The sequence below is a fragment of the Vigna unguiculata genome, chromosome 11, assembly GCF_004118075.2.
Source record: "Vigna unguiculata cultivar IT97K-499-35 chromosome 11, ASM411807v1, whole genome shotgun sequence".
Taxonomy (NCBI): domain Eukaryota; kingdom Viridiplantae; phylum Streptophyta; class Magnoliopsida; order Fabales; family Fabaceae; genus Vigna; species Vigna unguiculata.
In genome coordinates this window covers 17,788,200-17,800,980 of record NC_040289.1, presented here as the reverse complement: position 1 = coordinate 17,800,980, position 12,781 = coordinate 17,788,200, and the positions used below count along the sequence as shown (strand labels likewise).

The 12,781-nt window shown below is 36.6% G+C and overlaps 1 protein-coding gene across 1 annotated transcript; it reads right to left on the bottom strand.

Moving 5' to 3' along the window:
• Window positions 1-11,217: 11,217 nt before the first annotated feature.
• Window positions 11,218-12,466, bottom strand: LOC114170224. The gene is made up of 2 exons (XM_028055712.1): window positions 11,988-12,466; window positions 11,218-11,821 (listed from the first exon to the last, which is right to left on the bottom strand). The coding sequence occupies exons 1-2, from the start codon at window positions 12,464-12,466 to the stop codon at window positions 11,218-11,220; spliced, it is 1,083 nt and encodes a 360-aa protein (XP_027911513.1).
• Window positions 12,467-12,781: the final 315 nt, after the last annotated feature.

Below are 12,781 nucleotides of genomic sequence, written 5' to 3'. Positions count from 1 at the left end.
ATAGGATTCTTATTTACAATAATAACGATACATCTCTAAGATAGACGAAAGACGAGAGAGTAGGTTTTCTTCTCGTTCTTTTAAGAGAAGAGAGAAGGTTTGATGAGATGAAGAACATGTAATTTGTAACCTACCTAGAGAGAAGAAGAACAGACACTACAAAAAATTTATTTTTTATTAGTGTTTTTTTTAGCGTTTTAATAAACCGCTACAAATATTTTTATTTTTGTTATTTTATTAACCGTCACAAAATTTAAATTATTTTAAACTTATATGCTTTTAGAGTTGTTAAAGTTTCAAAAAAGAGAATTGGAAACTTTGTAAATCAAATATCCGTGACTTGTCTCGTCTTCTCCTCTCCTCTCAGGTTTTCTCTCTCAAGGGCTTCTTCATTTCCCTCTAGCAGGCGTTATCATTTCTTTTCGTTGTGCATTCTCAATTCTTATTTTTCACTTTTCTCCTACGATGGTGGAAAATTGCTACGGGGATTTCTTGGTTTGAAATAGCAAAAAGGTGAACCATCAAATACTTTTTCCCATTATAATTTGTGTTATTATTAGTTTGCTATTTTAAAAACTAGAAGGTAAAGCTTCGATTAACCAGAATTTTTTAATAAGCAAATTGTGGTTGATACTGTGCTATGACAAGTAACATGCGTGGAGCTGTTTTTTTTTTACTTATTTCAGAATTTGTAACAACTGAATTTACTTTATAATTAATGTTTATTTATGCATAGCTTGAAGAAAAATTAAATTGAAACAGTGAAAAAGAAAATCTAATTTTGAGTTTTCTAATAGAGTGCACCACCATTTGGGTGAGATAGATAATGTTAATTTGATATGGTCAAAAACATAGGCGAAGCAAGCTTGGGAGATGCATTTTCTGTGAATCTATGTGAGTTGCTTCTTGAACTATCTGACAACATCATTTGTAAATGTGCTCTTGGACAGAAGTACACTCACAACATGGTCAAAGAGCTTGCAAGGAGGTTGATGATTCAACTTGCAGCTGACACTTGGGGATCTTATCGTAATCATCTAAAATTGCAAGCACTGTGTGTAGGATTCTTCTGGTATTTTCTAGGACAATGATAGTTTAAGGATCTCCTTGTTTTATTGAGTTGAGGGCCTTTACAGTGGTCCTCCAAGTGACCCAAACTCAAAGTTGATCACCTTTAACCCTGAAGCATGAGAAGGCAAGCGTTTAATTGTTTGCATATTGTAGTTGAATAGCGAAGCATAAGATGCATAATTTTCTTTGCTGTTATTGTCAATATAGTTCTCTCTACCTTTGTTTTCTTCTCTTGCAATATAGTTTCCAATCGGTGGAGTGATATCTAAGAAAATTCTCCCTGCATGTGTTCCCACTTTGTTGGAAGTCATGCGAGATCCACATGTAGTTGTAGATGGTTTTACTTATGAAGCTGAGGCTATACAAGGATGGCTTAATGGTAGTAATGACAACTCACCAATGACTAATGATAAGCTTGACCCTCACAATCTTGTTCCCAATTATGCTCTTCGTTCTGCAATCCATGACTGGCTTCAAAATCGTCAAAATATGATGTATTTTGTGACAGTTTTTAACCGTCAAAATATGATGAAATATAAATAAATTAGACTACATTTTGTGGCGATTTTTAACCGCTATTATTTTTTTTCTTCTGACAATACCAGCAGTTAGAATATTTTTGTCACAATCTATTTTTGACATTCGTAATTCTGACAGTTATTTAAACCGTCAGAAATGTCATTTGTGACGGGTTTTAACCGCTAGAACTTGTAGATGGTTTTAATTATGAAGCTGAGGTTATACAATGATGTCTTGATGGTGGTAATGAAAACTCACCAATGACTAATGATAAGCTTGACCCTCACAATCTTGTTCCCATTATGCTCTTCGTTCTACAATCCATGACTGGCTTCAAAACCAATTATCTAGTGCTTTTCTCCCATTTTAATTGAATTGTATATCTACTTTTTATAGGCATATCTAGGAAAGAAAGTTATCATTTCATTTTGTTAGCTTGGATCAGGTTCTTCAATCACAATTTATACCTATCGTCTTGTATAGGTTAGACAACAACATGATTATCCTACAATAGTTCTGAAGTACACATTATCTAAGATATATATCGTAACGACTCTTTATGCGATTATTTTTATATTTTTGTTAGTTTTATATAAGGAAATTTTGATTCATGTAAAGGAACTGTCTAAATTCGATAGCAGCAACAATTTTATAAAGTGAGAATCTCAAATGGTCATGATGTGGTTGGTTATTCCTTTATGTATGGTTTTATCTAAAGCAAATAGTAACATAGTGAAAAAAGATTTATTTTTTTTAAAAGGGAATGCTTGAAACAGGAGCTTAAATGTATTTTATTTGTGATGATTTTTAACCGTCAAAATGTGATATATTTTGTGGGGGTTTTTAACCGTCAAAATATGATGCATTTTGTGGCGGTTTTTAACCGTAAAAAATATGATGCATTTTGTAACGATTTTTAACCGTCAAAATATGATGCATTTTGTGGCAATTTTTAACCGTCAAAATATAATGAAATATAAATAAATTAGACTACATTTTGTGGCAATTTTTAACCGCTATTATTTTTTTTCTGACAATACCAGTAGTCAGAATATTTTTGTCACAATCTGTTTTTGACATTCATAATTCTGACGGTTATTTAAACCGTCAGAAATGTCATTTGTGACGGGTTTTAACCGCTAGAACTTGTAATTTTAACTGTCACAAATATTCACTTTTTTTGTAATGAGAAGAGACAATGTTCTTCTTCAACTAACTTTTCTATACTTTTATCTTTTTAATAGATTTGTCACAAAAATGTTTCACATTTTGTTCATTTCTTTATATCGCTAGTTTTATGTATTCATAATCAATAATTTTATATATTGAAATATTGTGTATTTTTTTATATTTAGTTAAGCTAAAAGGAATGTTAAGGTTATAGAAAAATTAGAAGAGAAAATTCAATGAAGTCTCAAATTGATACTTTAATATTTTTTGATATTTAGTTAAGCAGATTTAATATTTAAAGAATTTTAAAAATAAAGTCCTAAAATATAGATTATATTTTCAATTATATTAGAGTCTGTTTATTACATGAGTCTTAATATTTAAAATATTTAAAGTCTTAATATTTTTAATTATATGTAAAGGATTGGCTTCTCTTTGAATTTCCTTCTCAATAAAAAAACACAAGTTGCGTCACTTCCGCGTTTTAAAGGATGGACTTGATGCTTCCAATTTTTACAATTAATTAGATTTGATGTATTTTTGTTTCTCTATTTTAATATAACATTTCTTCATTTTCCTTTTTCTTGGGTATATTTCCTGTTCCCTTATTTAGGACACATAACGGGAATGTTAATTAAACATTTGAATACTGTCTTTGTAAATTTTGGCACTCCAAGTTAAATGTCCTAAACACAAATACTTAAAACATACGATGATTTGATATTGTGTTAGATGTGGTTGATTTGTAGGTTTGTGATTTGAATAGTTGTAATGTTTTGTCAATAATTTGAATAATTATTTGAATATTGTATTCTGAATTTGTTTACCAATTAAGATTTAGAAAATTATATTTGTTTTAGCTTTGCTAGGTATTGTGTAGTTTCGAAACAAAAATGGCCTTTCATTATATTTTTTAATGTAATAAATTAAAAGTATAACAATTTGGATAAAATATATAAACCAAAAAGAACAATCCCGTGTTTTACGTTTTCAAAACTTTAGAATATCATACTTAAAATTCAACTTCAACTTCTTCAAAATATAGGAAATCAAAAGTTTTCCTATCTATTCATTTCTATTTATTTCCATTACTTATTTAGACCTATTATAAAATAGAAAAAATTACTCATTTTTTTTACAAGAATGTGCATATACGTGCACAGTTAAACAAATTCTAATGTGTAAAAGGATTTTAAAATAAAAGATAATTGTTCATAAACTTTCCCTACAAGCCTAAAATATTATAATATAAAAAACTTAAAGAATGAAAATAAAATAATATGAAAAATGAAATCTTAAATTTAAAATTGAACACTAACATAAAATATATAAAAAAATAATAAATAAAACAAAAAGTTGTCACAAGATACTGCATTCGTATTGGTAGTAATAAGGATGCATGGTTAGGGTTTCTTGTAAAGCCAAAATCAGAGAATAGGTTTCTTATTAACCATAATAACGATACATTTCTTCATACTGGTGATAGCATTGCTTTAAGATAGACAAAAGAGTAGGTTTCATTCTCGTTCTTTTAAGAGAAGAGAGAAGGTTTGTTGAGATGAAGAAAAAGTAATTTGTAACCTACCTAGAGAGAGAAGAAGAATAGAAGAGACGGTGTTCGTCTTCAACTAACTTATCTATACTTTTATATTGTGTATTTCTTGATATTTGGTTAAGCATGAATGTTGCAAAAGGTTATCGAAAAATTAGAAGAGAAAATTCAATGATGTCGCAAATTGATACTTTAATTTTTTTTTTGTAAACTTTTTAGATATTTAACACCAATCTTTGTTGGTTTTTCTATTAATTTAAACTTTTTATATTTAATTATATTTTAAATTTTAACAATATTAAAATATAATTATTTTATCATTTAATTGTTTTTTAACTTTTATTCGTGAACATTAAATAAAATATTAAACATAGCAGTAATATTTATGGACATTTTTGTTCTTTAAATAAAATAAAATTGTATTGAAGGTTATCATGTCGAATTTGATTTAATATCATAATTAATAATAAACTTTTACGATATTCGATGTATATTAATTATTCTTAACTAGTGTTCTAAAATAAAAGTCTCTCGCATCATGAATTTCTTCACATCATATATATATATATATATATATATATATATATATATATATATAACAAATAAAATAATAATAATAAATAAAACAAAAAAATGTCACGTGATCGGTTTCTAAAGCTTGTGGTACTGCATTAGTATTGATAGTAATAACGCTGCATTGTTCAGATTTCTTGTAATAATTTGCAAGAAAAGATTTTTTTTCCTACTATTTATTCTAAGAATTTTAATTGGCAGGTAATTCCTTCATGGGTAATTATTTCCTACAAAATTATAAAATTCGCAAGTATTTTCTACGAAATTTGTTGCGAAAAGTTTTTTATACAAAATATTTTGTAAAAAAATTGGCAACAATTTCCTACAATTTTTTTTCATAACAAAATTTATTAGTATTTCCTGCAAAAAAAAAATCGAAACAAAATTGGCAGGAAATATGAGTTTTTTTAGTAGTATAGGAACAAAGTCCTCTTGATCGTTGAAAGGGAATTTAGGTTGCATATTTTGACAACGAACCATGCATATTGCTTTAAGATAGAAGAGAGAGAGTAGGTTTCGTTTTTGGGATCGTATTTGTTCAGAATGACTATTGGCAACACGTATTAAAAATGTATTTTTTCTGGACTAATTTAAAGAACCACCAATACCATGAAATGCATCGTTATTACTATCAATACAAAGCCTATTTTCTGATTTTAGCTTTACAAGAAATCTGAACAATGCACCGTTATTACTATCAATACCAATGCAGCACCACAGGCTTTAGAAACCGATCACGTGACATTTTTTTATTTATTATAGTTTTATTTTATTTGTTATATATTTGATGTGAAGAAATTTTTTCACTCAAATTTGTGTATTCAAAGATTTTATTATATTGTATTATATCTTTATAAATTAGATACTTTATTGACAAGTATCGGTAAACTATATAGTGACTAATTATTTTTTCACTAAAATTTGTCACTATTTAAAGATTTGATTGTATTGTACTATAACTTTCTACCAATCTATTTTAAGCTTCCATACCACATAAAATCTCATCTGAAAAAAAGTTTGAATTTATAAAACAATGAATAAGTTAGACTCCCAAAATTAAGTTAAATGATATCAAATATTTTAACATTTTTTTTTTAACATTGACCTGACCCTTTGAGAAGGGGATCTTCTTAAAACACATACCAAATTTTTCACTCATCATCACCTTATTAATATCTACTCTATTGTAATGAAAAAAACAAAGTGAGTTTGAAATTCAGAAAAAAATTGTGTTCTTAATCTTTTAGTTACATTTTACTCTCTCAACCTTCTCTTATTCCACCACCATATATAAATTCTCTATTTTTTTATTTATCAACAAGAACAAATATATTAATAGGAGCAATAACATTGTTTTAAACTAAATACAAAAAAAAAGGAAAAAAAAATCATCAAGAACATATCTAAATTATACATCTTTCTCTACAAATCAAGATTAAAACATAGATGAAGTTGTGGTTAGTGAGGTGAAATAAAAAATGTTTAAATTCTTGTATATTTTAAATCGAAAGAAATGAAAAATTTGTCATCACGTCTTTTTTTTTCATGTTTTAAATTTTCATTTTGCATATGTTAGAGTATATTATAGAGTGGAGTTAAATATGTTTTTTGTAACATCCTGTTTTCATAGTTTTTAAACTATTAAACAAAACATTTAAATTTTAATAATTCAGAAGCAGATGATGACGTAGGCCAGTATAATATGTAATACAGTCATCCTCAAAAAATAACCATACATATGTTGACCAACATATACAGCCCACACACTACAAAAGGGTTACAAAATACCCGATCAGCTAAGCAAAAGAAAGAAAAGGCTACATATACTACTGGTACATCTAATGTAATCATCTCACGTCCCGGAGGGGTGTATCCTCACCTACACGATTATCTGCTCACGCCATTCAATAGGGAAGATCATTGCAAAAGTAGAAGACACACAGAACACACCATAGAAACTAGAAGGGTAAGCTAAGTTGAATGAAGAGCAAACCATGCAATTTATTTTATGCTAAGGCAAAAAACAAAATCTATTACACAATCTATAAAAAATCATCCAATTAATCTCAACTATAACACCACACATCATTCTAGACTCGATATCCAGATTATGTAAGTAGCATTGGAGCTCTTGGTGACTTGCACTTGAGATGGTTCCTAAACTCTGCAGAGTTTTAGGCACAATGGGTATTCATCCAACCACTCTCAAGGTAAATCCCATCACCTCTATGATGGATCGGATTCATAGACCAGGACCTCCTGCTACTCCCCCCGACGTAATCCATTATACTCTACTTGAGTCTTAATGGTTACTAGGAGCGTCAGGATGTCACCAATCTGAGTCCTCATGCCCTTACATTTACTAAACCACATTCCTTAGGATTTCCCTTGAAACCTTATCTCCAACATGTCCCCATTCTCATCAAATTCGCACTCAATCCCATCACACAGTCTAACATGCATAAAGATCACATACAAGATCAACTATCATCATCTTAAAGCAATCAATATAGCATCATGTAAGCAAAACAGTGAGAAAACTAAGTTCTGCAGGGAATCTCGCTTAGGCTAGAGAGTCTCGCTTAAGCTAGAGAGCTTATCTCGCTTAGGCCAATTGATCTCGCCTGGGCGAGACATCATACAGTGGCGAATTAAAAAACCTGGGCGAACTCTCACTTAGGCTAAACTGGCTCACCTAGACGAGATGTTATCTCACTCAGGCAACTCCAGCTCGCCTAGGTGAGATTTCGCGCAGTGATAGGGGTGATCTTCTGGTATTTTCGCTCAGGCGAGAGCAACTCGCCTAGGAAAAACTACCAGGAAATCCTCCTTGTTTTTCACGTGCAATCTCGCTCAAGAACATCCCCCACTCAATTTCACACATCAGCAGTCTCAAACACCAATTAAACAAGCAATCATGCAATTAAAGCACTCGCGAACATAATCCACATCAAAATGAGTTAAAAAGTTAGCTTCCCTTACCTATTCTTGAGTTAAAGTTTGGGTGAAGATAACCTAGGAGAGGGGAGTAGAATTCCTCAGCCCAACCTAGAAGAATTCATCATCCAATCACACAGAAAGGATGAGCACTGGGTTAGACTCTGAATGGAAGCAAAATTTTGAGTTGAATTTCGAAATCAGAATTGAGGCTGCAAGGAAAACTTACCTAGGAGATGATAGGCTATGAGCGGAGGCAGCAGAAGGCTCAGGCGTGGCTTCCTCTCTAGGACCTAATCAAGAAGCAAGGTTGGTGAGATGGAGGCAAGGGTCAGAGAGAGGGAGACAGAGGGGAGAGTTGAGTTTGCAGAGAAGAAGAAAATGAGAGTGGGTTTGACTTTGTTTCTGGAAAAAGAGGAGTGTTGCATTCTCCCCAACAACAAAAATTTTCGACCCGAAAATTGAGACTTACCAGTGAACAAGTGTGGATATGACTTTCTCACATCTCCTTCCAATTCCTAAGTGAAATCGCCTGTCCTCTTGTCCTAGATGACCTGGACTAGTCTGATGGATTTCCCTCTTAGCTGCCTCATCTGAACATCTCCTAAACCAACAGGTTGAACTTCCACTGTAAGATCTCCTATAATCTGCAGATCTTCCGTCTCAAGTTTATGGGAAGGGTCGAGCACATACTTCCTGAGCTGGGAAACATGAAACACTGAATAGAGGTTGGCCAGAGGAGGAGGTAGGGCAATCTCATATGCCACTGGTCCAACTCTTCTCAGAATCTGGTATGGACCAACGAACCTAGGAGACAACTTCTTTTGACGGATTGCTCTTCCCACACTAGTAGTCGGGGTAATTCTCAAGAAAACATGGTCCCGTGGTTCAAACTCTAAAGGTCTTCTCCTTTGATCAGCATATGATTTCTGTCTGCTTTGAGATGCTTTCATTCTTTCTCGTATGAGCTTGACCTTCTCAGTGGTCTGTCTCAGAAGCTCTGGTCCCACCACCACTGATTCCCCATCCTGATACCAGCATAAAGGCGTTCTACATCTCCTGTCATAGAGGGCTTCATAAGGTGCCATGCCAATACTGGTGTGAAAGCTATTGTTGTATGTAAACTCCACCAACTGCAGGACCTCGTCCCACGCACCCAGATGGTCCAGCACACACGTCCACAAGAGATCCTCAAGGGACTGGATGGTTCTCTCAGACTGCCCATCGGTCTGAGGGTGATAAGCGGAGCTCATAGCCAACCTGCTACCCATAGCATCCTGCAGCGTCTGCCAAAAACGGGAGGTGAATCGTGGGTCTCTATCAGAGACTATACTTGATGGCACACCATGTAACCTCACGATCTCACTGATATACAACTGTGCTAGCTTTTCCATAGACATCCTCAAGTTTACTGCTAGGAAGTGAGCACTCTTGGTGAGGCGGTCTACTATTACCCATATAGCATCGTGGTTCCTCACGGTCCGAGGTAAATGGGTAACAAAGTCCATAGCAATGCTATCCCATTTCCACTCGGGTATCTCAAGCTGCTGAAGCATCCCCCCTGGTCTCTGGTGCTCTATCTTAGCCTTCTAACAGGTTAAACATGACGATACATATCGAGCGACATCTTGCTTCATGCCCGACCACCAGAACGATTCCTTCAGATCATGATACATTTTAGTCATGCCTAGGTGCATGCTAAAACGACTCTTGTGCCCTTCCTCAAGAATCATACCTTTCAGCTCTAAATCTTCAGGTATGCAAACCCTGCCTCTGAATCTCAGTACCCCATCACCTCCCATCAAGAAATCCTTGGCCTTTTCAGTGCCAAGTAACTCTACTATCCTCTGTAGCTTGGGGTCCGATGGCTGCTTCTCCTTTATCAGATTAAGGAAATCATTAGACATAGTGAGATGGTTACATCTAATGACTCCTTCATCCAAAACCACCTGCAACTGCATATCTCTAAACTATTCCACCAAATCCAACTCCCTGACCATCATGTGAGATGTGTGAACTGCCTTTCTCCTTAAGGCGTCAGCCACCACGTTCGCCTTTCCCGGGTGGTACAACAACTCAAAATCAAAGTCTTTTAGGAACTCCATCCACCGCCTCTGCCTCATGTTTAACTCTTTCTGGTCAAACAAATATTTCAAACTCTTATGGTCACTGAAAACCTCAAATTGTGCACCGTAAAGATAGTGTCTCCAGATCTTTAGTGCAAACACCACTGCTGCCAACTCCAAGTCATGCGTGGGGTAGTTCTTTTCATGATTCTTCAACTGTTGGGAGGCGTATGCCACCACTCTCCATTCTTGCATCAGAACACATCCCAATCCCTGATGAGAAACATCACAATAAACCTCAAAGGGTTTACTGGTATCAGGAATCACCAACATTTGAGCGCTAGTCAACTTTTGTTTTAGCTTTAGAAAGCTCTCTTCACACCGGTCAGTCCAAGCAAAAGGTTGATCCTTGCCGGTTAACTGGGTCAAGGGTGTTGCTATCTTGGAGAATCCTTCAATGAATCTCCTATAGTAACCTGCCAGCCCCATGAAGCTCCTTATTTCAGTCATTGACTTAGGGCGTTCCCAATTTAGCACATATTCTACTTTAGACGGATCTACTGCTATGCCTTGAGCCGATATCATGTGCCCCAAGAACTGAACTGAAGTCATCCAGAACTCACATTTTGACCGCTTTGCATACAACTGCTTCTCCCTTAGTATGCTTAGAACTATCTTCAGATGCTCCGCATGTTCCTCTGGAGTCCGTGAGTAAATCAAGATGTCATCTATGAAAACCACCACGAACTTATCCAGGAATGGCCTGAAGATTCGATTCATGTAGTCCATGAACAAAGCGGGGGCGTTAGTCACACCAAACGGCATCACTACATACTCATAGTGTCCGTACCTAGACCTGAAAGCGGTCTTCTGCACGTCATCAAACTTGACTCAAATCTGATGGTATCCTCATCTCAGATCAATCTTGGAGAACACTGCAGCACCTTGCAACTGATCCATCAAGTCATCAATTCTTGGCAGAGGGTACTTGTTCTTGATGGTTAGCTTATTCAGCTGCCTGTAATCCACACAGAGTCTGGAACTATCGTCCTTCTTTTTAACTAGTAACACCGGCGCTCCCCAAGGCGATACACTCGGCCTGATAAACTGTTTCTCTAGCAGCTCTTCAATCTGTTTCTTCAACTCCACTAGCTCAGCAGGGGCCATTCTGTAGGGTGCTATGGACATTGGCCCTGCTTCTGGCACCAGGTTAATGGAGAACTCTATCTCCCTAGTAGGGGGTAGGCCAGGCACATCCTCAGGAAACACATCTGAGAAATCCCCCACTACAGGCGCCGCCAAGGGTCCCATCTCAGTCTCAACGGATAACTAAGTCAGAATCAAGAAGCATTGAGACTCTTCCTTCATTGCCTTGTCCACCTGCTGTGAGGACACCAACAGATCTTCATCTTCTAGGCTAGGAAACAACACTTTCCTTTCGTTGCAGTCAATGAGAATGTGATTGGCAGATAGCCAATCCATCCCCAAGATGACATCTAGCCGCACCAAGTGTAAACAGATGAGGTTTGCCCTGTACTTGCACCCCTCGACCTCGATCTTACACCTAGCACACACGGTCAAGGTTCTGACTAACCCAAAAGCAGGTGTGGACACCACCAGGTCATACTGGAGCTCCTTCACCAGAAGATCCAACTCCACCACTCTAGATTCTGACACAAAAGAATGTGTCGCCCCCAAATCGAACAGAACATGCAAGCTCCTACCAGTTATCACACAAGACCCGATGATGAGGTTACCTAATCCAGCTGCCTTAGCACCAGTGACAGCGTACACCCGACCCGCCGCCTGTGGTCTCGCACCTCCCCTCGACGGCTGTGACTGAGGCTGTGGTGAAGGCCTCGACACTGTGCTCCTATCAACTGGGCAATCCCTAATGAAGTGGCCCACCTGGCCGCATCTATGGCAAGTCCTCCTGTCAGAAAGCTAGGGGCAGGCACTCCTCAGATGGGGCCCCCCTACAGTGGAAGCACTGTGGCCTAGAAGGCTGGGACTGCTGGGGCTGATGTGGGAACCTCCTGGGCCCCTAGGGCTGAGGTCTATAGTATGGCTTCCTCTTGTCGTTGTGTTTGCTCGTGGACCTAGATGGCCCTCCCACCTTCAGCTGAGACTTCTGCTCAGCTTCAACTTCAGCCTTAAGCTTCTCCATCACTCTTGCCTTCTCTACCAAGGCAGGGAATTCCTTGATAGAGAACGGAGCCACCGTGAGCTTGAGGTCACCCCTCAACCCATTCTCGAACTTTCTACACTGCCAGTCCTCTGCCATCTTCAGGGTGTGAAATCTACCCAAGTGTTTGAACTTTTCAGCGTACTCCGACACTGACATGTCTCCTTGCATCAGCTGCAAGAACTCAACCTCCTTCGCATACCTCACACTATCTGGGAAGAACTCAGCATAGAACTTCTTCTTAAACAGTTCCCAAGTGATGGTCTCATGGCTGTCCTTTAACATTATCTTCATGCTGGACCACCAATGCACGACCTCTCCAGCAAGAAGGTACTTAGTGTATGTCAGCCTGTTCTCTGTAGGACGTCTCTTAGCATCATAGATTCGTTCCATGTCCCGCATCCACTGATCAGCTCCATCCGGGCTAACTTTGCCATCAAAGCGGGATGGATGGTGTTATAGAAAATCCTCCAAACTCCACTTTTGCACTCGTGGCAGTGAAGCTTGGGAAGAACCAGCGGCTTAACGGTTTTCCCCTATCTGATGTAGGGCTTCCAAGTGCCTTTGCTGAGTCGCTTCTGCTGCTAGTCTTGCAGACTCCATCTGTTGCAAGGCTAGATTCTGCTGGTTCACCATGTTAGCATTCTGCTGCTGCATGGCTGCTATCATCGCCTCAATTGCTCCCACCAAATGAGGATTATCTGGGTT

Excerpts from the sequence above, each read along its gene's own strand:
- LOC114170224 (XM_028055712.1), bottom strand. The coding sequence starts at position 12,466 with ATGGAACGAATCTATGATGCTAAGAGACGTCCTACAGAGAACAGGCTG. Across the intron at positions 11,822-11,987 it reads AAGGTGGGAGGGCCATCTAG|GAGGACTTGCCATAGATGCG; the intron begins GTCCACGAGCAA and ends GCTTTCTGACAG.